The sequence below is a fragment of the Thamnophis elegans genome, chromosome 6 (assembly GCF_009769535.1).
Source record: "Thamnophis elegans isolate rThaEle1 chromosome 6, rThaEle1.pri, whole genome shotgun sequence".
Taxonomy (NCBI): domain Eukaryota; kingdom Metazoa; phylum Chordata; class Lepidosauria; order Squamata; family Colubridae; genus Thamnophis; species Thamnophis elegans.
Genome location: NC_045546.1, coordinates 2,898,609 through 2,925,306, shown reverse-complemented (window position 1 = coordinate 2,925,306; position 26,698 = coordinate 2,898,609). Strand labels below are relative to the sequence as shown.

General features: G+C 46.1%; 1 protein-coding gene across 1 annotated transcript in view; it reads left to right on the top strand.

Moving 5' to 3' along the window:
* The first annotated feature begins 6,750 nt into the window (after positions 1 to 6,750).
* The window catches only part of EMSY (EMSY transcriptional repressor, BRCA2 interacting), a 66,567-nt gene continuing 46,619 nt past the window's right edge, over positions 6,751 to 26,698 (top strand). The window contains 5 exon segments of the mRNA XM_032219938.1: positions 6,751 to 6,864; positions 17,753 to 17,861; positions 20,407 to 20,506; positions 22,369 to 22,443; positions 23,694 to 23,869. Coding sequence (XP_032075829.1) covers positions 17,792 to 17,861; positions 20,407 to 20,506; positions 22,369 to 22,443; positions 23,694 to 23,869 — 421 coding nt within the window. The 5' untranslated portion in view covers positions 6,751 to 6,864; positions 17,753 to 17,791.

Sequence of the window (26,698 nt, the reverse complement as noted above, 5' to 3'; positions counted from 1 at the left end):
GGTCATGTGGCCGGCATGACTCAACACCGAAGGCGCATGGAACGCTGTTCCCTTCCCACCAAAGCTGGTTCCTATTTTCCTACTTGCATTTTTTACGTCCTTTCAAACTGCTAGGTTGGCAGATCGACAAACTCAGCATCTTAGCCCCTGAGCCACCACGTCCTTCTACTCCTTCCATATTCTTGCATGGAACCCCCCCCACAAAAAATAATTTTTGCATTTGCTCAAATGTTGGCATTGCAAGGATGCATGGATGCATTCACTGGCCAAAGAACGTGGATTCACACCATAGCAAAAAAAAAAAAAAAAAAAAGCAACCCAATTTTGCGTGTTTTGAGTGCACGGGCTAAGCCATTGGTTCATCCTGTCGTCTGAACACAGCCTTGCAATCGTGAGATTTGCAACCTATCACATTTTAACTTGAGTGCATCGCCTAAAAACACAAAATAGGGGGGAAAATCCACGTGCATTCCTTGTCTTCCTCCCCTACCTAGCGACCCGCAGAAGCAGAAGTTTGCAAATGCAATTTATTTAATTTTTTTTTGCACGGTTAGCGAGGGGGAAAAAAAACTCGGGGGCAATTGTACGCGGCGGCTGACAAAGCTTGCGCACGCGCACTTGCCCCTACGATTCGAAAGAATGAAAGGCGGGGTTTCTCATCTCTCACTGGGAGGGGAGGGAGGGAGAGTCTGCCGCGCGCCTGCGCCTTCCGAGGTCGCCGAGGCGGGAACGAGCTGCGCCTGCGCAAAGCTGATCCGGCGCGTTTCAACGAGCCAGGTGGGAATTCTGGGAGTTGAAGTCCACACATCAACACTGCCAGACTTGGTAGTTTTGATGTGGACACTTCAACTCCCAGAGTTCCAGTGTTTCTCAGACTTGCCAATGTTGATGTGTGGACACTTCAACTCCCAGAATTCCAGTGTTTCTCAGACTTGATGTGCGGACTTCAACTCCCAGAATTCCAGTGTTTCTCAGACTTCGTGTGCAGACTTCAACTCCCAGAATTCCCCAACCAAAATTGCCAAGCTTGAGAAACACTGGAATTCTGGGAGTTGAAGTCCACACATCAACACTGCCAGACTTGGTAGTTTTGATGTGGACACTTCAACTCCCAGAATTCCAATGTTTCTCAGACTTGCCAATGTTGATGTGTGGACTTCAACTCCCAGAATTCCAGTGTTTCTCAGACTTCATGTGCGGACTTCAACTCCCAGAATTCCAGTGTTTCTCAGATTTCTTGTGCGGACTTCAACTCCCAGAATTCCCCAACCAAAATTGCCAAGCTTGAGAAACACTGGAATTCTGGGAGTTGAACTCCACACATCTTAGAAGCTGCCCAGATTTGTTTTGTTTGATGGACAGCAAATAAATTTAATAGCAAATAAAATAAATAAAAATGCGGAGACTAAGAAGCACTGTCTTAGTGGAGATAAATTTGCAACATCAAGCGAGGCTGTTGCGCATGCAAAGAGCTGCAGCGAGACGTGATTCAACAAAAAATAAAAAATAGCGTCCTCATACGTCGAACTTGATCCGGGATAACTTGACGGACAAACCCAGAATGATTTCCCGCCCCGCCCCCCCAACCTTTCAGTCTCCGTGTGATCGCCTGGTGGTCTCCTATCCAAGTCTCCCTGTCCAGCTTTGTGAGACCAGTCAAAATCAGATGATCCTGTCCTTCAGGTGAGCTAAGAAAAGACATTGGATGTCTTTAAACAAATGAATTAATTTTTCAATTAATTATTGATTAATAAATCAGTAATTAATTAATTGTAGGGCCTAGGGCCTAAAACCCTCCAGTCTGTACCAAGTGTGAAAAATACACGAAAATACAACTTTGCAATTTGTATTACACTAGTTAACATCCTCCTTAGTCCTCTGGATGAATTATTTATACTGCATCCTTCTTAACAAATCTGGCCAAAGGAAATACTTACTCGACTTACTAAACTACAGAACTAAACACCGAAGGCGCACGGAACGCTGTTCCCTTCCCACCACTTCCTATTTTTCTACTTGCATTTTTTACCTGCTTTCAAACTGCTAGGTTGGCAGAAGCTGGGACAAGTCACGGGAACTCCCTCCGTTACACGGTGCTAGGGATTCGAACCGCCGAACTGCTATCTTTTCTGATCGACAAGCTCAGCATCTTAGCCACTGAGCCACTGCATCCCTTATGTGTGTCTGTATATATATATACATATACACACACCTTATACCATTATACCTTATAAAGATAGTCCTTGAATTGCGCACCAGTTGACCCCAAAATTTCTGTTGCTAAGTGAGACAGTTATGAAGTGAATTTTGACCTGTTTTTGCGACCTTTCTTGAAACGGTTGTTAAATGAATCACTGCGGTTGTTAAGTTAATAACAACGCTTGTGAAGTCCATCTGGCTTCCCCACTGATTTTGCTTGTCAGAATCTGGGCGCAAAATGTGAATCGTAGGGCCCCGGGAAACTGTGACCGTCATAAAGATGAGTCGGTTTCCTGGATTTGGATCACGTCACCATGGGGATGCTGCGAGGGCCATAAGTGTGGAAAAAAAACGGTCATAAGTCCATTTTTTCAGTGCCGGTGTAACTTTGAATGGCCATTAAATGAACTGCCGTAAGTCGGGGACTAGCTGTACGCAGTGGTGGGATTCAGGCAGTTTGCACCACTTCGGCAGAACCAGTTGTTAACTTTCTGAGCCGTTGGATGAACTGGTTTGTTGGAAGAAAACATCAGGGCAGAGAACCAGTTGTTAAATTATTTGAATCCCACCACTGGCTGTATGCCAGTTACTGATGGTGAATTTGTCAATGCCAACGTGGTTATTATTATATTACATGTAGTCAACCAGATGTTTATACTGGATTTGGCATTTCATCCATCTCGCGAATCCTTCTCAAGCACCTTGGATAGGCAGATGTGAATATTTAATGGCGATATAATATTCTCGTTTCATACGAGTGTTTTTATTGCATTGAAAAAAAATTAGAATCCATCAATCTTAATGTTAATTCATCCATTTCTGCGCAATCTAGAATTTTCTGAATCACGAATTCATCTGGGGTAATATTACTCTGTTTCCCACATTGGGCAAATTTTATTCTGGCTGTAGTCAACAAGTGTATTAATATATATTTCATTTTCTTTCTATATTTCCCCTTGGTTATTCCCAGCAGAAAAACTTCCGGTTTATATTCACTTTGTTCCTCTATAATTTGCTGTATCCATTTCCAAATGTTAATCCAATACTTTTGAGTCTGACTACTATGAAATTTGGGAGAATTGGTATAAGTGGTTGTATAACAGAAATAAAAGTTAATTTAGCCAAGAAGCAATAGATAAATGTATAGAACCGTAAATGAATGTATATAAATATAGAAGCGATATAAGATCGATATACATATAGGTATGATGACACAACAATGTTAATGCGATGATTGAAAGTTGTTATAGATGGAAAAAAAACAATAAAGATCTATTAAAAGAAAAAAAATTAGAATCCAGCGATTTTGCTTCTGGAGATGCCAGTGTAAATAAACCTTGTTTCCCAGTGAATTTACTTCTTCAAAAATAACAGAATTGTGTTATTGGAAACAATATGAAGCACTATTAAATACACAATTATATGCAAGCCTCTGGAATTGTTGTTTTCTTTTTAATTAATTGCCCGGGAGCAATAAAATCACGCTCCCCAATCCAGTGGATTTTATTCTCTCTCTCTCTCTCTCTCTCCCTCCCTCCCTCCCTCCCCCTCTCTCTCATCAATATATGCATGTATGTATCTGTCTGTCTGTCTGCATCTCTCTCTCTCTCTCTCTCTCTATCATTGTCTCCATCTCTCTATTGTCTCCATCTCTCTCTCTCATCAATGTATGTATGTATGTATGTATGTATGTATGTATGTATTATGTATGTATCTGTCTGTCTGTCTGCACTCTCTCTCTCTATCATTGTCTCCATCTCTCTCTGTCTCTCTCTCAAATCAATGTATGTATGTATGTATTTATCTGCCTGTCTGTCTTCATCTCTCTCTCTCTCTTTCTCCATCTCTCTCTCTCTCTCTCTAATTCTCCATCTCTCTCTCTCTCTAATTCTCCATCTCTCTCTCTCTCTCTCTCTCTTTAATTCTCCATCTCTCTCTCACACACACACATTCTCCATCTCTCTCTCTCTCTCTCTCTCTAATTCTCCATCTCTCTCTTTCTCTGTCTCTAATTCTCCATTTCTCTCTCTCTCTCTCCCCCTCCCTCCCTGGCGAGGATTTGCCCGCAAGGTAACTTTTAATTAATTTCCAGGATGAATAACTGCTGAAGAAGCTGGGGTATTTTAATTAGGCCATGACACTCAAAGAAATAATAATAATAATTAACTCTTCTTAATACACTCTTGATCGCAAATTGGGAGGCCTTGAGAATATGATTTAAAAAGGAAGTGTACAATAAAACTTGGCCTGAAGTACTAAATTTGGCATTGTAATTAAAAATTCTATTTAATTGGATTCACATCTATCCCGTAAAGCTTCCAAAGAAATAATTGCGATGTTTACATAATACATAATATTATGACTTATAGCAGTTCATTTAGTGACCATTTGAAGTTTCAATGGCTCTGGAAAAGATGTGTTATGACCGTTTTTCACTCTTATGACGGTTGCTGTATCCCTGTGATCACGGGATCAAAATCCAGACTCTTGGCAACTGACTCATATTTATGATGGTTGCAGTGTCCCCTTTTGCGACCTTTGGACAAGCAAAGTCAATGGAGAGGCCAGTTTCACTTAACGACTGTGTTACTAACTGAACAACTGCAGCGATTCACTTAACAACCGGGGCAAGAGAGGTCATAAAATAGGGCAAAATTCACTTAACAAATGTCTCACTTAGTAGCAGAAATCTTGGGGTCAATTGTGGCCGTAAATCTAGGATAGCCTGTTCAGATAGTCCTCGAGTTACGACCATTTGTTTTAACAATAGTTCAAAGTGTTACAATAGCCTTGGAAAAATGAGACTTATGACCGATCCTCGGAGTTACAACTTTCATTCCACTCCTAAAGGTCATTTGATTGCAATTTGGGTATGTGGTAATCAGCTTGTAGTTATGACTATGGCAATTTCTTGTGCTGACCTGATGATCATAGTTTGCAACTTTCCCAGCTGGGGAGTTGGGATTTGCTCAGTGACCACATGATTCACTTAATGACCTGCTGAGTCGCTTAATGGTTGCAATGAAAATGGTTGCAAAATTGTGTCCTGCTTCCGCGACTGCAGTGCTTAATGATCAAAATGCTATTAAGTTGAGGGCATCCGGTATGTCTCCTGCTTTAAAGTAGCGGGAAAGACAATGCCATTCCGTCAGAACTGAAGAAGCTTCTTGGGATGAGAAGCGAAACCTCTTCAGGGAGAAACAAAGATCATTCAGTCAGAACTGAAGAAGCTTCTTGGATGAGAAGTGAAATGTCTTCAGGGAAAAACAAAACATAGCAGGAATCTCGATTTATTCCGGGTTGTTAGCTCTGCGCTTGCAATACGCCACACGGCCACTAGATGGCAGGAAAGACTTGCATTTTTTTGCCTTGCAATCTAATTTGGCTTCTACACGTGTTTAAACTCTTCTGATTGAACAAAGAAATCCTTTATATTAAATCAAATATTCTGTTTTCTGCTGGGAATTTTTCCAGCAGGGCTTCTTCCTTCCTCTCCTCCTTCTCCTTTGCATTAAAAGAGAGGCCGGAAAAAATAAGAAACAAAATATTGTAGTTAATCATCTTGTTCTTTGCAACGATTTGTGGCAGTTGCCATTCACTTGCAACGAAAGATTTTAGGGGGAAACGTGTTTTCTTTTCCTTTAAATTAAGCAAACCGCGTGCATTGCAAGGAACAAAGAGCTGAGTTTACACAACACGCGTTTCACTCATTTTGCTTTAGGCTGATTATTTCCAAAAACTGAGTTTTGGAAAAAAAAATGCAAAAAGTGCTCCTAGGAAACAAGCTTAACTCAATGAGGTTTATTTATGACATAAAAGCAAACGGATCTCCCTAGGCGTAGGAGTGCCATTCAATTCCCCGCTTGCTTCTTTGTCTTAAAGCGCCTCTTTTCATCCCTGGAGGCAGAATTCCAAACGCGAAGTGAAGCCCCGTGTCTCGCTTGGCTAGCCGTACCTCGCGTTTTTCGCCTGATCTGACCCCAAGCGGTACAGTCTTGCACGTTTTCGCCCCTTGATTTCCGGTAGCGGAGTTCTCTCCCTGCAAGCAGAGTCCCAGAGAGGGGGAAAAATAAGGAGGCCAAACCGGTTGGCTTGAAGACCCAACTGAGATGGGTGCACGTTGTTTCATAGAATCATTAAAGTGATTGGATCAGAGAAAGGCTCACAGCTGAATAACCCATGGGGGTGGTGGATTTGCAGACCCCCCCCCCCTTTTCCTTCATTTCCACCTTTGGCTAAAACCACTCAGCGGGGATGAGGATTCGTTCGCTGGCTCCCTTTTCAGTTCATGGCTGTGGGTTTTGTTCGGTAGAAACCCCCCCCTCCCCACCATTCCTTCCTTCCTGCCCCGCAAGCCGGAGCTGCGATTGGGAACCGGAAGTGGAAGGCGCTCCCATTCCCTCGCGTCTCTACACACACGCACTCCCTCCCGCTCTGCTTGGGAGACGAGGCTTCCCTTTCCAGCCAGGAGGCCAACGGGGGGGGGGTGGCGGGGACTACATCCCCCGGCGTGCCACGGGCGGCGCCGCGCAGGCGCACTCCCCGCGCTCCCCTGCCATCTTGGCTGCTTCCGCGGGAGCCGCCAAACAAACGCCGAAGGTGCCCGAAGCCCATCGGCCGCCGCGGGGCGGAGGGGTCGATGGTGGCGCCGGGGAGGGCTGGCAGGTGGGTCCTGGCGGGGGCCCGGGCCGGCGGGAAGGGCGGGCGGAGGATGATGGGGGGGGGTGGTGGTGTCGGTGTCGGGTGGTTTGCAAGGAGGGACTGCAGAGCCCATCATCCCCAGCCGGGGGAAGAGGTGGGGGGGGGGTTTGGATGCCCCTTCCCTCAGCCTAGCCGCCTTCCTCTCCTTCCCAGCAGCCGCGGGCTACTCCTTCCCCACCTCCTCCTCCTCCTCTTTACACTCCGCTCCTCTGCTCGCATCCCCGAAGGGTGACCACCAGCCCCATCATCCCCTGCCTCTGGCTGGGACCCGCCCGAGGGGGGAGAAAAGAGAAAGAATTCAATGGAAAGTGTGTGTGTGTTTATATGTGTTTTTTTTTTGGGGGGGGGGGAGGACTACAACTCCCATCCTCCACAGCCAGAGGGTGCTGGGGACAAGGGGAGCCCTGCCTGGATGGGATGGGTGGGGGTGTCAAAGCTGAATAATTGGGCTGGGTGGGTGGGGGGGTTTCCTCCTCCTTTGGATGTGATGGAAAAAACAGGAAAAGTGGATGCTTTTCTCCGCCCCTCCCCCACTCCCAATTAAGCCCCCCCCATCTTTTTTTGGGGGGGGGATGTCTTCTTCACTCCCCCCCCCTTGATTTCTGCAGGAGGACCCTGATTGGTTTTCTCCCCTCCCCCACTTTTTTTGGGTGGGGGGAAGTTGCATCTCTAGTTTCCCCCTCTCCTTTTTGTTTCCTTCCACTCTCCCCTCCCTCCCTCTATTTTTTCCTTCCCCCCTTTCCCCTCCAAATTCACCTTCCCCCCCTTTCTGTTTTTGCATCTCTTCCTTTTAGTTCCCCCTTTTATCCCATTGGATTCCCCTCCCCCCCCTTTTGTTGGCATCCCTTTAATTTTCCCTTCCCCCTTTTCCTTCTAGATTGCTCTTCCCCCCCCTTTTTTTGCATCTCTCCCTCTAGTTTTCCTTCCTCCTTTTCCCCTTCGTTTCTCCTTCCTCCCTTTCTTCCTTTCAGTTTTCCCCTTCCCCCTTTTTCCTTCCAATTTTTCCTTCCCCCTTTTCCTTTCCAATTTCCCCTTCCTCCTTTTTTCCCTTCGGTTCTCCTTCCTCCCTTTCTTCCTTTCAGTCTTCCCCCTCCGCCCTTTTTCCTTCCAATTTTTCCTTCCCCCTTTTCCTTTCCAATTTCCCCTTCCTCCTTTTTTCCCTTCGATTCTCCTTCCTCCCTTTCTTCCTTTCAGTTTTCCCCTCCGCCCTTTTTCCTTCCAATTTTTCCTTCCCCCTTTTTCCTTCCAATTTCCCTTTCCTCCTTTTTTCCCTTCGTTTCTCCTTCCTCCCTTTCTTCCTTTCAGTTTTCCCCTCCGCCCTTTTTCCTTCCAATTTCTCCTTCCCCCTTTTCCTTTCCAATTTCCCCTTCCTCCTTTTTTCCCTTCGATTCTCCTTCCTCCCTGTTTTCTTTTCAGTTTTCCCCTTCCCCCCCCTTTTCCTTCCAATTTCTCCTTCCCCCTTTTTTCCTCCCAATTCCTCTTCCCCCTTTTCCTTCCAGTTTCCCCTCCCTCCTTTTTTCCTTTCTAATTTCTCCTCCTTTCTTTTTTACTCCCAATTCCTCCTCCCCCTTTTCCTTCCAGTTTCCCCTCCCTCCTTTTTTCCTTTCTAATTTCTCCTCCTTTCTTTTTTACTCCCAATTCCTCCTCCCCCTTTCCCCTTCCAGTTTCCCCTTCCCCTTTTTGGCATTTCCTCTTCTAATTCCCCCTTCCCCTTATTTTTGCCCTCTCTTTCTTTCATTTTCCCCTTTTATTTGGAGGGGGAGGAAGGCAGTTGTAGCTAGAGAGAAAAGCACCATGGATTCATTGGGGGGGGGGGGGGGGGGTTTTGACGCTTACTTTTTCTGCAGGTGAGTTTTTTCCTTCCCCTGCTCTGGGCTCCCCCCCACCCCCAGGAAGGGCAGGAAATTCTTGTTTTTGAACTTCCTTCTGGCTGAGATTTTTCCTTTGGGGAGGGGTGTCTCGTGGCAGCCCACATTCCCCTATCAAGTAGAAGCCATTTCTGTCCTTTCCTTCCCCCAGGGGTTTCTTACCTGCCCCCCCTCCTTCCCCCCCCCCCAATTATCTTTTCCATCCATTTTGGGAGTTTTAGCTTTTGTTGGGATGGGGAAATAGTTCCATCTCTTCTGTAGCATCAATATTTGGGGGGGCTGCCCCCAAAGAAGAGGGGATCAAGCTATTCTCCAAAGCATCTGAAGGCTGGAGGAGAAGCGATGGGTGGAAACTAATCAAGGAGAGAAGCAACTTTAGAAGTAAGAAATGTCCTGACAGTGAGAACAATGAATCAGTGGAACAGCTTGCCACTAGAAGTTGTGGGTGCTCCAACGCGGGAGGTTTTGAAGAAGAGATTGGGCGACCGTTTGACATGGGGTTGGACTAGATGATCTCCAAGCTCCCTTCCAACTCTGTTATTCTGTCCCTCTTTCAGTATTTCACTTAAGAGTGTTTGGATTGTGTTAGCTTTGTGTGATTTGTTTTCCTTGCGTTAATGTTTTAGGGTTTTTTAAAAAGGTTTTTGTTTATATATCTGTATTTATGTGTATTGTTTAGCTTTTAAGTGATGGTTGCATTTCCGCTCTTCTTATTGTTGGTCTGTGACTGTAAGTCAAGATTTCATTGGATTGGAGAAGGTTGAAGTTTTGAAAGCTCAGTCCTTCTCAAACCAATTTGGTCCTTGGGATGGGTGGGTTTTAATAGAGATTGATGCAAATAAATTCCACCTTGATCTTATTCTTTACAATGGTCCATTGTCTTGTAATGCCCTACGTTGGGTGCTGGTGTTGTTAGTTGCGAAGTTGTGTCCAACCCATCGCAACCCCATGGACAATGTTCCTCCAAGCCTTCCTGTCCTCTGCCATCCTCTGGAGTCCATTTAAGCTCATGCCAACTGCTTGGGTGACTCCATCCAGCCACCTCCTTCTCTGCCGTCCCCTTCTTCTTCTGCCCTCCATTGTTCCCAGCATGAGGCTCTTCTCCAGGAAGTCCTTCTTCCTTCTCATCAGGTGGCCAAAGTCTTTGAGTTTCCTCTTCAGGATCTGGCCTTCTAAAGAGCAGTCAGGGTTGATCTCCTCTAGGACTGACCGGTTGGATGGCCTTGCAGTCCAAGGGACTCAATGCAGGAGTCTCCTCCAGCACCAGAGTTCAAAGGCCTCCGTTCTTTGGCCCTCAGCCTTCCTTATGGTCCAACTTTCACAGCCATCCATTGCAACTGGGAAAACAGTAGCCTTGACTAGACACACTTTTGATTGGCAGGGTGATGTCTCTGCTTTTTAGGATGCTGTCTAGATTTGCCATCGCTTTCCTCCCCAGGAGCAAGCCTCTTGATTTCTTGGCTGCAGTCCCCATCTGCGGTGATCTTGGAGACCCAGGGAAATAAAACCTGTCACTACCTCCATTTCTTCCCCGTCGATTCGCCAGGAATTGAGAGGGTCGGATGCCACGACCTTAGTTTTCTTAATGTTGAGTTTCAAACCAACTTCTGCTCTCTCCTCCTTCACCCACATCAAGAGGCTCTTTAGTTCCCAATTTCTGCCATTAGAGTAGTATCCTCTGCATATCTGCGGTCCCAGCAGTCTTAATTGGGGGTATTTGCCCTTAAATCGTGCCATGACTAGCCTGGGGCAATTCAACCTCCCCGGAAGTCTTCTCGGAAGCCGGATTAGGAAGCTGTGGTTGATTTGTCCTTGGATGACCCACCTCTGTGGGTGCAGGCACAGCTTCTGTGTGTGCAATGGCCATTTTGCTAGGCTTTTATCCTGGGGGGGGGGGGTTCCTTCCCTCTGACTTGCCCTCCCTCCCTCCCTCCCTCCTGCCTGTCTGTCGGAAAATGTGTGTTTAGGAGAACCTCAACTGCTCATCTGGATCATCTGAAGGTTTTAAGGTCCACTGTCTGTTGGCTGACTATCATTTTAGCCCCGTCTGCCTACTTATCCATTGGAGGAGTTGTGTGTCTGACAGGCATTGAATTTCCTGCCTAAGCATTGTTAATTCTAATTGGGATTGTTTGGGATATTCTATTTAATTCTTTTTAACTTTTGTAATATGTTTGTGTGTGTGTGTGTTTTTTTTTAATGTTGTACGCCGCCCTGAGTCCTTGGGAGAAGGGCGGCATATAAATCCAATAAACCAAACCAAACCGAGCAAGGGGTTGGACTGGAAGACCTCCAAGGTCCCTTCCAACTATGCTATGCTATGCTATTCTATTCCCATTCCTTATTCTATTCTTATTCTATTCTATTCTTTCCTAATTCTATCCTATTCCTTATTCTATTCTTATTCTATTCTATCCTATTCTTAATTCTATCCTATTCCTAATTCTATTCCCATTCCTTATTCTATTCTTATTCTATTCCTATTCCTAATTCTATCCCTATTTCCCTATTGTATTCTATTCCTATTCCCATTCCTTTTTTTATCCTATTCTATTCCCATTTCCGTTCCTTATTCTATTCTATCTTTTCCTATTCCTAATTCTATTCTATTCCCATTCCTTAATTCTTTTCTATTCCTATTCCTAATTCTATTCCCATTCCTTATTCTATTCTTATTCTATTCCTATTCCTAATTCTATCCTATTCCTAATTCTATTCCCATTCCTTATTCTATTCTATTCCTATTCCTAATTCTATCCTATTCCTAATTCTATTCCCATTCCTAATTATATTCTATTCCTATTCCCATTCCTTATTTTATCCTATTCTATTCCCATTCCTTATTCTATTCTTTTCTATTCCTATTCCTAATTCTATCCTATTCCTAGTTCTATTCTATTCCTATTCCCATTCCTTATTTTATCCTATTCTATTCCCATTCCTTATTCTATTCCTATTCTTAATTCTATTCTATCCCCATTCCCGTTGTATTCCTATTCTATTAATATAAGGTCTCCTTCTGACCTCCTGGGAGATCTTGATGAGGATTTAGGGGATTCCAAACAGATTGTGGTAATGAAATTGCCAGATAAACCAGGATTTGCCTATTGGCTGAGCATACATTTTGGCCCAGTCTGTGTAAGTTACCCGTTGAAGCAGGGCTGTGCGTGATGGGTATTGAATGCAACCACCGGCGGCCTAACAGATGTTGATGGGAATTTAGGGGATCCCCAAAAGATCCTGGGAATGAAATTTCCAGGGAAAACCGAATTCATCCGTGTTGGTTGACCGATTATAATTTTAGCCGAGTTGGGTCCGGTTACCCATTGGAGCAGGAGTGTTGTGTGATGGGTATGGAGGATAACCTCGAGTGATCTAATAGATCTTGATGAGACTTTAGGGGGGGATTTCCAAAGGATTCTGGGAACGAAGTTGCCAGATAAATCAATATTTATCTATTGACCGATCATAATTTTGGCCAAGGCGTATCTAGTTACCCATTGGGGTAGGACTGTTGCAAGTCGGATATCAACTGCAACCTCAGGTGACATTGTGAGGGGTGTGTGCAAGTAGTCCTACGACCACGAGCAACCCCAACATTTTCTGTTGCTAAGCGAGGCCTTTTGTTGAGTTTTGCCCCCGTTTTACGACCGACCTTGCCACAGTTGTTAAGTGAATCGCGGCAGTTGATCAGTTAAACGGTCGTTGCGTGAATCTGGCTTCTCCCTATTTGAATTGGCTTGTCGGAAGGTCGCAAAAGGGGATCGCGCGACCCCGGGACGCTGCCACGGTCATAAGTATGAACCCATTTGCAGAGCATCTGAATTTTGATCACGTGACCACGGGGAGGCAACCAAGGGCGTAAAACGGTCCTAAGTTGCCTTTTTTCCAGTGCTCTTGTTATGGTGAACGGTCGCTAAATGAACGGTTGTAAGTGAGGACTGCCTGCGGTTGGTTTTAGAGGGTTCCCAAAAGAATTTGGAACAAAATCGCCAAATCGAACCTGAATGCATAGCTATTAGGAGGACCCGGAATAAAGAAATTCTCAGGTTTTGTGAATTTGCTTGCCTTTTGTGACACACCCACACAAACACCGGGACTCCCCTTGCACACCTTCAACTGGTGTGTGCAAAACGCAGCAGCTGAATTAAGTTTCTGGGAAATGCAGGAAGGTGTTCAACCTATTCCTAATTCTATTTATTCCCATTCCCATTCCTTATTTTATTCTATTCCATTTTCTGTTCATTCCATAATCTAATCTATTCTGTTCCTATTCCTAAATCTATTCTATTCATTCCCATTCCCTATTCTATTCCTATTCCTAATTCTGTTCCTATTCCTAATTCTGTTCCTATTCCTAATTGTATTCTATCTCTTCCCATTCTCTATTCTATTCTATCCCTATTCCCATTCCCTATTCTATTTTATTCTATTCCATTCCTATTCCTAATTCTATTCCTGTTCTGTCCCTATTCCCATTTCCTATTCTGTTCTGTTCTATTCTTTTCCATTCCTATTGCTAATTCTATTCCTATTCCCATTCCTAATTCTATTCTATTCCTATTCCTAATTGTATTCTATCCTATCCCTATTCCTATTCCCTATTCTGTTCTATTCTATTCTATTCCTATTCCCATTCCTTATTTTATTCTATTCCATTTTCTATTCATTCCATAATCTAATCTATTCTATTCCTATTCCTAATTCTATTCCTATTCCTAATTCTATTCCCATTCCCTATTCTATTCTGTTCTATTCTTTTCCATTCCTGTTCCTAATTCTATTCCTATTCCCATTCCTAATTCTATTCTATTCCTATTCCCATACCGGTCCAGCTATTCCAGGGTGGTCCAGTAATTTAAATGGATTTTCTAGAACAGGAAGTGGTTTGTGGTTTACTGCTGAATGACAGTCACCACACCCGGAAGTTGCTGGATTGACATTCTTTCCCTGGAGCCTGCGTGCGCTTGCTGAAACTCGATGCTTAGCCTCTACGGAAGGCATTTATTTATTTATTCATTGATTGATTTGTATGCCGCCTTTTATTATTTTTGCCAATAACTCAAGGCAGCAAATGTATCCTTCCCTCACCTATTTTCCTGACAACAACAACCTTGTGAAGTGGGTTGGACTGAGAGAGAGAGAGAGAGAGAGGGAGGGAGGGGAGGGAGAGAGGGAGAGGAGAGGGAAAGGGAGAAGGAGAGAGAAGGAAGGAGAGAGGGAGAGAGAAGAGTAGAGAGAGGAGAGAGAGAGGGAGAAGGAGAGAGAAGGGAAAGGAGAGAGGGAGAGAGAAGGAAGGGGAGAGAGAGGAAAGGAGAGAGAAGGAAGGGAGAGGAGGGAGAGAGAAGGAGAGAGAGAGGAGAGGAAGAGAGGGAAAGAGAGAGAAAGAAAGAGAGGGAGAAAGAGAGGGAGAGAAAGAGAGAGGGATAGAGAGAGAAAAGGAGAGAGAAGGAAGGAGAGAGGGAGAGAGAGAAGAGAGAGAGAGAGAGAGAGAGAGACGAGATCACCCGTCTCCTGGTGATTGGCCCAAAAGGTCACCCATCTGCCTTTCAGGCCTAAGGAGGAACTAGAACTCACGATCTCCTGGTTTCTAACCCTAGTACCTTCCCACTATTGGGGGGGGGGGGTTTACCAAACCTGCTTCTTTGCCGAATGAATCAAAGGGTAGGATCCACTCAGAGCTGGACTTCACATAATTTAACACCAGTTCGTGTAGCGCAGAGACCGAAAATGTTAGCGGCACGCAGCGCTAAACGACCAAGGAGGGGGAAAAAACACACATTCGCAATTTCATGCATGCGGCTTCCGGCACACCTTCTCGGCAGCCACATTGAGGTAGAGCGGGTGATGGCGCAGAAATCAGCTGGGCTGCGTGGGTGGGGCAGCGACCAGAGCGGTGAGATATATAGGGCGGGATAGCGCCAGGGCTGGTAGGTGGGCCAGCGGTGATCGGAACCTACCGGTTCGCTCCAACCGGAAGCAGCCACCTCTGGAATCTACTCTCATCTCCCTGTGCTTTGAGAGCCCACCCATGTTTCTATCAACTGCCGTGATTCACTGAACAACGGGGGCAAGAGAGGTCGTGAAATGGGGCAAAGCTCACTGTCTCGCTTAGGAACAGAATCTTTGGGCTGAACTGTGGCCGTATGTTGAGGAACGCCTGTACCCTCCATGTTGTTCTAACCCAGATGTCGGTAACCTGAAACACTCAAAAGAGCCACAAAGGTCCTAACTGGAAGCCCCTCTTCAATTCCGGAGCCGACCAGGTCCATTTTCCCCACCATAGAGTCTCCTGCTAGCGCAGCGTCCTTTTTCCTCTATCTCTCCTAACCGAAAGCTCTATGGAGCTGACCGGCGACAGGGAGCCACAGCAGAGGGATGAAAGAGCCACATGCGGCTCCAGAGCCACATGCGGCCCCAGAGCCGCAAGTTGATGACCCCTGTTCTAGTCGAACATAACTTGGAGGGGGAAACAGCCCTAAAGCTGAAATTCCCTTCTTGGAGGGAAGAGTTTTAGGTTCTTTGCCTATTTCCACATGTTGAAAAGGAGTATCTGGTAACGGGCGAGGTGTGTCTGGACTTGCCGTTGCCGCTCTATGGGTGGCATCCCATTGCCTAAAACACAACAACAACAACCTTTTGTGTGTGTGTGTGCACATGTGAAGAAGTGCGCTTGGAACCTTCCGGGTTTCCAAGCTCTTTCATTTCCTGCAATTACTCGTACTTGGCGGGTGCCAATTTCTCTCCTCATTATATCCATGCCCTCTGGGGTTGTGTGTGCCACTCTTGAGATTGCACGGCTCTTGGAGGACGCAACCCGGATTGAGTCACACCTACGGAGCTCTCCGGAGGTGCGGCTGCGTGCCTTTTGGCGCTGGGCGGGACGGAATTGACCAGTTGCGGTAAATTTGAACTAGCGGCTTTTTTTTTTACCTCAGAGAATTTCCATTCCATTTTTTTTTACCTCAGAGAATTTCCATTCCATTTTTTTTTACCTCAGAGAATTTCCATTCCATTTTTTTTTTTACCTCAGAGAATTTCCATTGCCTGGTTTAAAAACAAATAAATGAAGCATCTGAATGTAAAAATGGCAGGTAGTTTTAGGATGTAGGTCGTCCCCCAAGCTGCTTTTTTCCGAAAGGGCACACGGACTTTTGTCATTCCTGGAAGAGGTTTCGCTTCTCATCCAAGGAGCTTCCTCAATTCTTCACTTCGGAACCGAAAGAAGCTCCTTGGGTGAGAAGCGAATCGTCTTCAAGGAGGAAAAAAGACAAAGAAAGTCCACTTGCCTTTTTGGGGAAAAAACACCTTGGGGACATGAACTGGATGACGGATAATCACCATAAACATTTGGGATGCAGGCCTTAACTAGGGCAGCCTGTCAGTATTTCTGCATCCAAAAGTAAAGAAAGACACACCTTATTCAAATTTGCCACATTAGTCCTTGATTTACGACCGCACTGAAGCCCAAAATTTCAGTTGTTAAGCGAGACATGGGTCAAATGAGCTTTGCTCCCCCATCGTATGACCTTCTTTGCCACTGTTGCTAAGTGAATCGCTGCTGTTGATCAGTGAGTCACCTGATTGTGAAGTGAATCCGTCTTCCCCACCGACTTTGCTTATCAAGGTCGCAAAAGAGGATCACGTGACCCCACAGGACACTACAAAGGTCATAAATACGAGCCAGTTGCTAAGCATCTGAATTTGTATCACCTGATCAATGGTCGCATCTATGAAAAAATGGTCATAATTCCCATTTTTTAGTCAGTTTGAATTGTGATTAAACGAACGGTTGTAAGTCGAGGACTCCCTGTATTGTAACAGCGTGCCTGCCCGCTTGCAGTGGGAAAGGCTGAAACATTACACCTCTATCTGTTTTGAGGAGCTCTCAATAAGCGCTTATTAAATGTTCTTCCATTTATAAGCTTAATGGAGCCCAAAATGTTGGCTGTGGAATTCTGGGAGTTGAAGTCCGCAGATGTCCTCAAATCCCCAAGGTGGAAAATAACTTCTTAACGGCAACAGAAAACTGGCTCTCTACGTATGGTTGGTGTTGTGGCCCAGCAGAGCCGTTGGAGCTGCCACCAGACTCCGACAGCGAGGGGCCCTATGAGTCGGCTCTGGAGGATGTGGAGAACCCTGGACAGGGTTCTGACTCCGAGCAGGGCGCATAGAGGCTGGTTGGCCACCAGGAGGCGCCTGAGCCTTGGACCAGTGGGGAGGAGACAAGGGAGTGTGATCCTGACGTCAGCAGTGCGGAGGAGCCAAGGGAGTTGTTCCTGGATGCCCGGCACCAGAGAGCTAATAGGCGTAAGGAACAGTTCCGCGAGTACAGGAGGTAATTGCACTCAGCCGGTGGTCATTAGGCTCTTCTCCAGACTATAAAAGGACTGCTTGTGCACACGCCCCTCTTGCAGAAGTCAACGCAGGAACTAATGTTGGAGAACATTATTGTGAGCTTGGCAGGCTGGATTGCTGCCACGGTTTATCTGTGCTGGATTGCTGCCCAAGCTTGTCTGTGCCGGTTTGCTGCCAAGGACCTGTCTGTCTGTTAATTAAATGCCGTAACTTTTCTTTGGCTCGGAGTGTGTGTTGGTGTGGGACGAGGGGGTCAGAACAGTTGGCAACCTTAAACACTCAAAGAGCTATTTGGATCCGTTCCCCACGGAAAAGAAAACACCGGGAGCCACAAAAACCCTTCCCATGCCTGACTATTTCCTGAGTGGCCACAAAACCACAAAGCCTCCTCCTTGAGCAGGGGGTTGGACTAGAAGACCTCCAAGGTCCCTTCCAACTCTGTTGCTCTGTTAAATACCCTTTCGTTGCTTTTGTTAAATATCCTGTTGTTTTTTTTAAGGTCTCCACCATGCCACCATGGGGAGGGGGGGTTTACGGGGACCCAGAACCGTTTGCGGGCTCAGCATGGCCGTTCAAAAGATTGCGCAGGAGGTCGTTCTCCCCTAACGCTTTCCGTGTCTTCGCAGGGAGGCTGAGCTCTGCAGGAGCCGACGGACGGAGGAACGATGCCGGTGGTGTGGCCAACACTTCTGGACCTCAGCAGGGATGAATGCAAAAGGGTCCTCCGTAAATTGGGTAAGGGCAACCTGGAAGGGAAAGGGCACGATCCTGGACCTCAAGGTGGAAAGTACCATATTTTCCGGTGTATAAGACGCACCAGAGTATAAGACGCACCAAGATGTTGAAGAGGTAAACTAAAAAAAAGTTTACAGGCCCCCCAAACCCTCTGCATGCCATGGGGCATGCAGAGTGTTTGAGAGGCCTGCAAAGTGCACCTGGGGGCGGGGGGGGGGGCAAAAATGAGCAAAACAGGGCCTATTTTTTGCAAAAAAACAGGGTATGCATAGGCTTTGGGAGGCTTGTAGAGTGCACCTGGGGGCTGTGGAGGGGCAAAAACGAGCAAAAAACGGGCCCATTTTTTGCAAAAAACAATAGCAATAGTTAGACTTATATACCGCTTCATAGGGCTTTCAGCCCTCACTAAGCGGTTTACAGAATCAGCATATTGCCCCCAACAACAATCCGGGTCTTTATTTTATCCACCTCGGAAGGATGGAAGGCTGAGTCAAACCTGAGCCGGTGAGATTTGAACAGCCAAACTGCTGAACTGCAGTCAGCTGAAGTAGCCTGCAGTGCTGCATTTAACCACTGCGCCACCTCGGCATGCATAGTCTTTGGGAGGCTTGTAGAGTGCTCAGGGGCGGGGGGGGGGGTGAGAGATGAGCAAAAAACCCCACTTTGCAGGCCTCCCAAGCCCTCTGCCCATCCATTTTTCCGAAGGGGGCAGGGTTTCGGGAGACCAAAAATGCTATATTCAGTGTATAAGACGTACCCAGATTTTCTCCCTTTGGGGGGGGGGGGGGGAAGGTGCGTCTTATACTCTGAAAAATATGTATGACGTAACCCATGCTAAAGCACCAAGGGGAGGGGAAAAAGTATGGGAATTGGTTGGGGCTCCAAGGGACCCCCCCCCGCCCCCCAAACCTGTGCTAAGATTTCGATGTGTCAGATGATGCCTCTCTGATTCCAGAGGTTTTATGCAATTCCAAATGGGGTTTGTTTCTTTGTTTATCATATTTGAGAATCACCCATCTCCCTCCTAGAAGGACTCTGGGTGGTGTACAATAAAGAGGGGTGTGTCGGGAGCAGAGAGCGCAGGGGAATCTGTCAATCTAGCAGCCCCCTCCAGAGTAGAACTACACCATTGGTCCCTATATCATGTTCTGACCCAGCTCCTCAAATACAACAAACCCTCTGAAGTTAACTCAAACGATTATTAACTCAGGCTAACAAGTCCGTCCGTCCAGGAGATGAGTAGTTGTCTGCTACATCTATTCATCTCCGCCCCCTGCCTTTGATCCCCAGAGCTAGAGTGGGGCTTCCCAAGGACCAGCCCATATATTTCCACTACTCTCCTCTCCTCTGCCCCATCTATTCACCTCCGCCCCCTGCCTTTTATCCCCAGAGTTAGGGTGGGGCTTCACTAGCAGTGGTGACTCTTCTGTCCCAAGGACCGGCCCATAGATTTCCATTGTTTTCCTCTCCTCTGCCACATTTATTCACCTCTCCCCTGCCTTTGATCCCCAGAGCTGGGGTGAGGCTTAACTAGCAGTGGTGACTCTTCTGTCCCAAGGACCAGCCCATAGATTTCCCCTCCTCTCCTCTGCCCCATCTATTCATCTCCGCCCCCTGCCTTTGATCCCCAGAGTTAGGGTGGGGCTTTGCTAGCAGCGGTGGCTCTTCCGTCCCAAGGACCAGCCCATAGATTTCCACTGCTCTCCTCTTTTCTGCCTTTGTGCATCCGCGACTCAGGCACTGGACCCAGCTGTTCCTTCTCTTCCTTATCAGCCACCTAGGCCAGAAATGTTCCCAAAATCTTCCCTTGCAGTATTCTTAAAGGGAAAAGTGACAAGACGTCTGTTTGCATCCCTTGATCGTTTCCTTCAACTTCCTGTGAATCTGTTATGGCCCGCCAGCGGCCAGAGTCAGACAGTGAGGAGGTTGGGGAGGAAGATGGGCCAGTCCTGGAGTCTGGGGAAGGCTCTGATGAGGGCTCTGTGTCGGAGGCAGAGAGGCGGCCAGGGCCGTCTGACAGTTATCAGCTGCCTCCAGAGTCAGACATCAGTGAGGCAGAAGAACAGCTGGAGCCTGTTCCCAGTGTGCGCATGCGCAGAGTTGTTCCCAGGAGAAGGGAACACAGGAACAGGGGTCGACTTGGGAGTAAGGCCAAAAGTGGACAGTGAATGGCCCCTCCCATAGGGAATAAAAGAGGAGCGAAAGGGGAGTGGAGTTTGCAGGAGGCCATTAGTTCGCTTAATTAGTGTGAAGATTTGTTTGTGACTCTCTGAGACTCCTTGCCAAGTATTTTCTGATACAGCATTGCCTTTTGGAAGCTACCGACCTGGCAACGATCCAAGGACTGATAAGGTCTGTATTTGCAATTCCCCCTTGAAAGAATGTTTGCCGGGACTTTGCTGGATGCGAATGAGAGGAATTCACATGAGCTTCATAAAAAGGGTGCTTCGTGATTTGGTGAAGCCTAGGTCGGAACAGAATCTCAACCTCTCTTTCCTTCCTCTTTGCCCTGTCGTCGTCGTCCCCCCCACCGCCCCCCGTGTAGAACTGGAAGCCTACGCCGGAGTGATCAGTGCCTTGAGGGCCCAGGGAGACCTGACCAAGGAGAAGCGGGACCTTCTGGGGGAACTTTCTAGAGTGCTGAGGTAAATCCCGATAAGCCTTGGATAGGGTGGGTTTTTCTCCCGGCTAAGGAAGGCTGAGTCCACTTGTTCAGAGGTAGACGCAAAAAAACAACAGTCTCCTGCAGCCTAAAATTAAACTTGAGGATATACTGCCAAAAGTATTTGCTCACCCATCCAAATAATCAGAATCAGGTCTTCCAATCCCTTCCATGACCACAGGTGTATAAAATCAAGTGGGCATGCAGACTGTTTTGACAAACATTGGTGAAAGGATGGGTTGCTCTCAGGAGCTCAGTGAATCCCAGCGTGGAACTGTGATAGGATGCCACCTGTGCAACAAATCCAGTCGTGAGATTTCCTCGCTCCTAAATATCCCACAGTCAATTGTCAGCTGTATATAAGAACGTGGAAGTGTTTGGGAACGACAGCAACTCAGCCACGAAGTGGTGGGCCACGTAAACCCGTCCAACATCAGTGTGTGACCTCACAAATGCACTTCTGGAAGAGTGGTCAAAAATCCCCATCCACACTCCTGAACCTTGTGGACAGCCTTCCCCGAAGAGTTGAAGCTGTTATAGCTGCAAAGGGTGGACCGACGTCATATTGAACCCTTTAGATTAGGAATGGGATGTCACTTACCGTAAGTTCATATGCGAGTAAAGGCAGGTGAGCGAATACTTTTGGCAATATAGTGCATGTTATTGATAGTAAAACAGAATAATGGATGGAAATGATAAGCGAAATTTGAATAACTTGGAGAGGCAAATAATGATATTGTTATATATTTAAGAAGAAATTAAAGTTAAGCGGGAAAATATGGAATGAAAATAGGATGGCTGTACAGTTAATAGAGACTAATTTGATTCTGAATTTAACAACGGCAGCAAGATTGTTGGTGGCGCAGTATTGGAAGAAGGAAGAATTGCCTACCATTCAAGAATGGACGTTAAAAGTAACAAACTTAGCAGAGATGGCTAAAATATCAGCATATCTCAAGGATTATTCAGATGAGAAATGCAAGCTGGAATGGAGAAGATGGATTGATTATATCCAAAATAAATACGGGACTAAGAAATTTCAGATAGCTTATTGTTGTGACTCAGCAGACGTCTTCTGTGAGTCTTTTCAGGATGCAAGATTAACGATGCAGCTGGGCTCGTTAGTGGGGTTCCGCGCCCTGGTTGCAGGAGTCAATGTTCCTTGGTTCGTTCAACATTGATTGATCTTGGTTGTGGTTTATGTAAGATACACTTGGAGAAGTGCTTTGTTTTCTGTAACCCTGATTCAAGGATACACTTGGAGAAGTGCATTGCTTGAAACAGTTTTGTTTTGTATTCTGTTATCTGCTTGAAAGAGACTTTATTTCTGTTTATTTTGGGGCTCGCAACCAGTCTGAGCCGAGAACTGATAAGAGAGTTCCTTTTAAGTTTGTCTCCCTGTCGTCTGTTAACGAGCCGAGAAGGGGGGACAGAACAGCTTATGAATGAACTAACAAGGAATGTTACAACTTATCTAAAGTTAGCTTTAGAGGGATGATGCTAAAGTTAATTAGTTTATTTAAATGTTTATACCCTATATTTGCTCTGGGAGGTTGGGGGGGGGGAGGGGATGTGGGATCGGGGTTGGGGGGGACGGAAGGGGAAAGGTATATAATTGTAAAACTCATTAAAACTTTTAATAATAATAATAAAAAAAAGAAAACAGGATGACTGAAATGCAAAATGAAAATAGGATGTAAAATGAACTACGGGTAACGATGTAAAGGGGGAAAACCTGGACAATACTTTGTTTATAAAATATGTTAAAATATGTAAAAAAATAAATAAAACTTTGTTTCAACCCCCCATCCCAAATTAAATTTAAATCCATGTCTTTTTCAACAGCATTTCGACGGAAAGACACCGGGCGGAAGTTCGGAGGGCTGTCAACGATGAACGCCTGACAACCATCGCACATAAGTAAGATTGGCAGGCATTACAAACATTTTCTAACCAGATCTCACACAGGCAACATTTCCGAGTGTCTCTTTCCCCTTGAGGTCCTCGTGTCCACTACAGGGTTGACATTAGTCATTTCTTCCTTCCTTTTATTAAATTTTTACCCTGCCTGCAATCCAACTAGACCTTTAACACCATGCAAATATGGTAAAAGTGCACCTGTGAGTAAGGACACAGTGGCTAAGACGCTGAGCTTGTCGATCAGAAAGGCCGTCAGTTTGGCGGTTCAAGCCCAGCGCCACGTAACAGAATGAGCTCCCGTGACTTGTCCCAGCTTCTGCCAACCTAACGGTTCGGAAGCATGTAAAAAAATGCAAGGAGGAAAATAGGAGCCACCTTTGGTGGGAAGGGAACAACGTTCTGTGCGCCTTCGAAGGCGTTGAGTCATGCCGGCCACATGACCACGGAGACGTCTTCGGACAGCGCTGGCTCTTCGGCTTTGAAACACAAATGAGCAGCGCCCCTAGAGTCGGGAACGACTAGCACGTATGTGCAAGGGGAACCTTTACCTTTTTAAACCTATACATAGAAGGGCTAAAATTCTAAAACCGCCCAAAACAATGTTAGATAGAGTGACCTTGCGATGCAAACATTTCCAGGGCATCTTCTTCCCAGCGTTTTTCAGAATGTGGCCACGTGAAGAGCAGATCTAATCTCAAACAAGAGATGGTGATGATGACGCCATTGAGTAGCAATACTTGAGTGTCGTACTCCCCCCCCCCTCAAAAAAAACCGTGGGAAGCAGTAGGCTGCTTCTCTTTTGTTGTAAAAGCAGTGGCAGCTTCACTTATATTCGGCTTCATAGTGCTTTACAGAAGTTTTAAGAGCCCGCCTCTTGCCCCCAACATCTGGGTCCTCATATTTAATGACCTCAGAAGGATGGAAGGCTGAGTCACCTTTGAGGATCAAACTCCTGGCAGTCAGCAGATTCAGCCTGCATACGGGACTTTAGCTACGATGCTACCACAACTCCTAAAAATTAGGAGATTTTAGCTTCCCTCTGTTTTTTTTTTTTAAACACTGGTATTTACAGAGTAACAGAGTTGGAAGGACCTGGGAGGTCTTCTAGTCCCCCCCTGCTCAAGCAGGAGACCCTATGCCATTTCAGACCAATGGTGTTCCAGTCTCTTCTTGAAACCTCCAATGATGGAGCACCACAACTCTGGAGGCAAGTTGTGATCAGGTTTCTAACGTTGCGGCTTTCCCTTCAGCATGTCCGGGCCTAACAGCTCTTCGGAGTGGTCCATCGAAGGCCGCCGGCTGGTTCCTCTGATGCCCCGGTTGGTTCCACAAACGGCCTTCACCGTCACGGCCAACGCGGTGGCCAATGCCGCTCTCCAGCATAACGCCTCTCTCCCTTCCCCTGCGGAAACGGGAAGCAAAGAAGGTGAGGGTAAGTGGCCTTTATCTTCTTACAGCTTGGGGATTGGGGAGATAACGTCTATGGGGGTTCTCTGCATCTAGGTCAGGGGTCAGCAACCCGCAGCTCCGGAGCCGCATGCGGCTCTGTCACTCCTCTGCTGCGGCTCCCTCTCATTGCGGGCTCCACAATTTTTTTCCCTGCAATTTGTTTTTATTTTTAAACATAAAAAAACAACATAAAAAAATTCTCATCCAATACATACAGCCTGTCGTTTGCTTACAAGTGTTTTTGCATCCATATTCTCAATTACATTTACAATCACAGATTTTTCATCTAATATAACTAAATACCTCACTTTCATTGTACAACGTATATTCAATTACGATTAATATTTTTTTTCTCAATAAACCTAATTCCCTTAGCTTCTTGATTGTCTGTTTAATAACAATGTACCTTTACATAATCACATATCCTGATATGAAAAAGATTTACCAACCATTTATATTTGTATCACTGTTTTCAATTATGTATAATCCCACCAATCATCTATCGAGTATGCTTGTGTTCATTATTGTCCTTGTACATCATACATTCAAACAAAGATGTTATTCCTTCATTTTTCAACAAGGTATTCTAAATAGTCACTTCATATATATACCAATTTTAAATTACTTCCTTATTAAAATTATTTATCAACAAGATATTTTAATATACTTAGGGTTATACACTGTATCACCAATACCTCTATCAAGTATACAAAATTCATTGTTATCCTTATCCATTTTAAAACAAAAGTTCTAAAGTATTCAATTCATATATGTATCAGCCTTTCATTGTATCGTTGTTAATCTATTAATTAATGTTAATCTATTGTTAGTCGTAACTTATAAAGCCCTTCATGGTATTGGATCTGGGTACTTGAGAGACCGCCTGCTGCCAATTACCTCCCACAGACCCATTAGATCTCACAGGGTCGGCCTCCTCCGGGTTCCATCTACCAATGCCAATGCCACCTGACTATTACCCGGGGGAGGGCCTTCTCTGTGGCAGCTCCGGCCCTCTGGAATGAACTCCCCGTAGGGATTCGAACCCTCACCTCTCTCCAGGCCTTCCGAAAAGCCGTCAAAACCTGGCTTTGCCGGCAGGCCTGGGGTTATGAGTTCCCTCCCCTCTCGACATGTATGGTTGTGCGATTGTTGTCTACTTTTATTATTTGTATTTTGTCTTTATGTTCCCCCTTATCCCCTTTGAATTGTTCGCCGCCCTGAGTCCTCCCGGAGAAGGGCGGCATACAAATAATAAAATACAAATACAATACAAATTTTACAGCAATTTGTATTATCACCGGTGGGCTCCACAACTGATGGCAGCGATGGTGAACCTTTTTTGGCTCACGTGCCATAAGTGGGGGGAGCGCAGGGGGGGTCGTGCGTGGGTGTGCCGCACCCATAATGCAATGTGCAACCCCCCCCCCCAGTGCGCATGCACGCACTACAGATGCGATCCCCCCATTTTTTGCATCCTTTTTTTGCCCCCCCAGGCTCCAGAGGTTTTATAGGAGCCTGGGGAGGGCGAAAAAAGCCTCCCCGCCCTCCGGAGGCTTCAGGGACCTTCAGAAGGCATCCCTGAATCCACCGGAGGGCAAAAAAAGACCCTACGAGCAAACCGGAAGTGACTTCCGGTTTGCTCGGAGGGTCATTTTGAGCGCTCCGGAAGATTCAGCAACCTTCAGGAGGTTTCTTTGAAGCCTCCGGAGCACTTAAAACGATCCTCCGAGCAAACCGGAAGTCCGTTCCCGAACTTCCGGTTTGCCCATAGGGCCAGTTTTGTTGTGCTCCGGAGGCTTCAGGGAAGCTCATGAAGCCTCGGGGGGGGGGGGGCTTTTTCGCCCTCCCCAAACTCCTATAAAGCCTCTGGAGCCTGGGGAGGGCGAAAAATGGCTTGAAAAAAGGGTGAACTCAGCTGGCCAGCGCACCGCGTGCCCTGGCAAATGGCTCCGTGTGCAACCTGTGGCATGTGTGCCATAGGTTCGCCATCCCGGTGATAGGGCTTTCGGTTAGGACAGGTAGAGGAAAAAGGACACCGTGCTAGGATGAGGCTCTATGGTGGGGGAACCGGACTTCCGGTCAGTTCCAAAATTGAACGGGGAGGCTTCCGGTTAGGCGTGGCACGACAAATCCGCGGTCCATTAAAGCGCGTATGTGACGTCATCAGCAGCGCGACAAATAAAATTAAAAATAAAATAAATTAAAATTAAAATTAAAGCAAGCCGATTCACGTAAAGGTAAGGGTTAGGTTTAGGGTTAGGGTTAGGTTAAGGGTTAGGGTTAGGGTTAGGTTTAGGGTTACGTTAAGCGTTAGGGTTAGGTTAAGGGTTAGCGTTAGGTTTAGCGTTAGGTTAATGGTTAGGTTTAGGGTTAGGTTAAGGGTTAGGCTAGTAGGTTAGGTTTAGGGTTAGGTTTGGGGGGTTAGGTTTAGATTTACGCGTTAATTTAAGTTTACCGCTCACAGGTGCTGTTTTCGTCGCGCTGTGATGACGTCACGTACGCGCTTTCGTCGAGCGCGCTTTAGTCGAGCGCGCTTTAGTCTAGGTCAAGGTCATCCCTTTTTCAGGAGTCAACTGGGCTTTCTTTTGTTTTCCTTGAAGACATTTCGCTCCTCATCCAAGGAGCTTCTTGTAGTTTGTAGTAGTTTGTAGCTTATTATGATTTATAGGCCGCCCTTTTCCCTGAGGGGACTCAGGGCGGCTTACAATACATGGGAAGGGGGGTGCAAAACAAAAACACAAGACAGTGCATAAATAAAAATAAAACAATAAAACACAACTTTCATTCAACATTCGGGTGGGGCAAA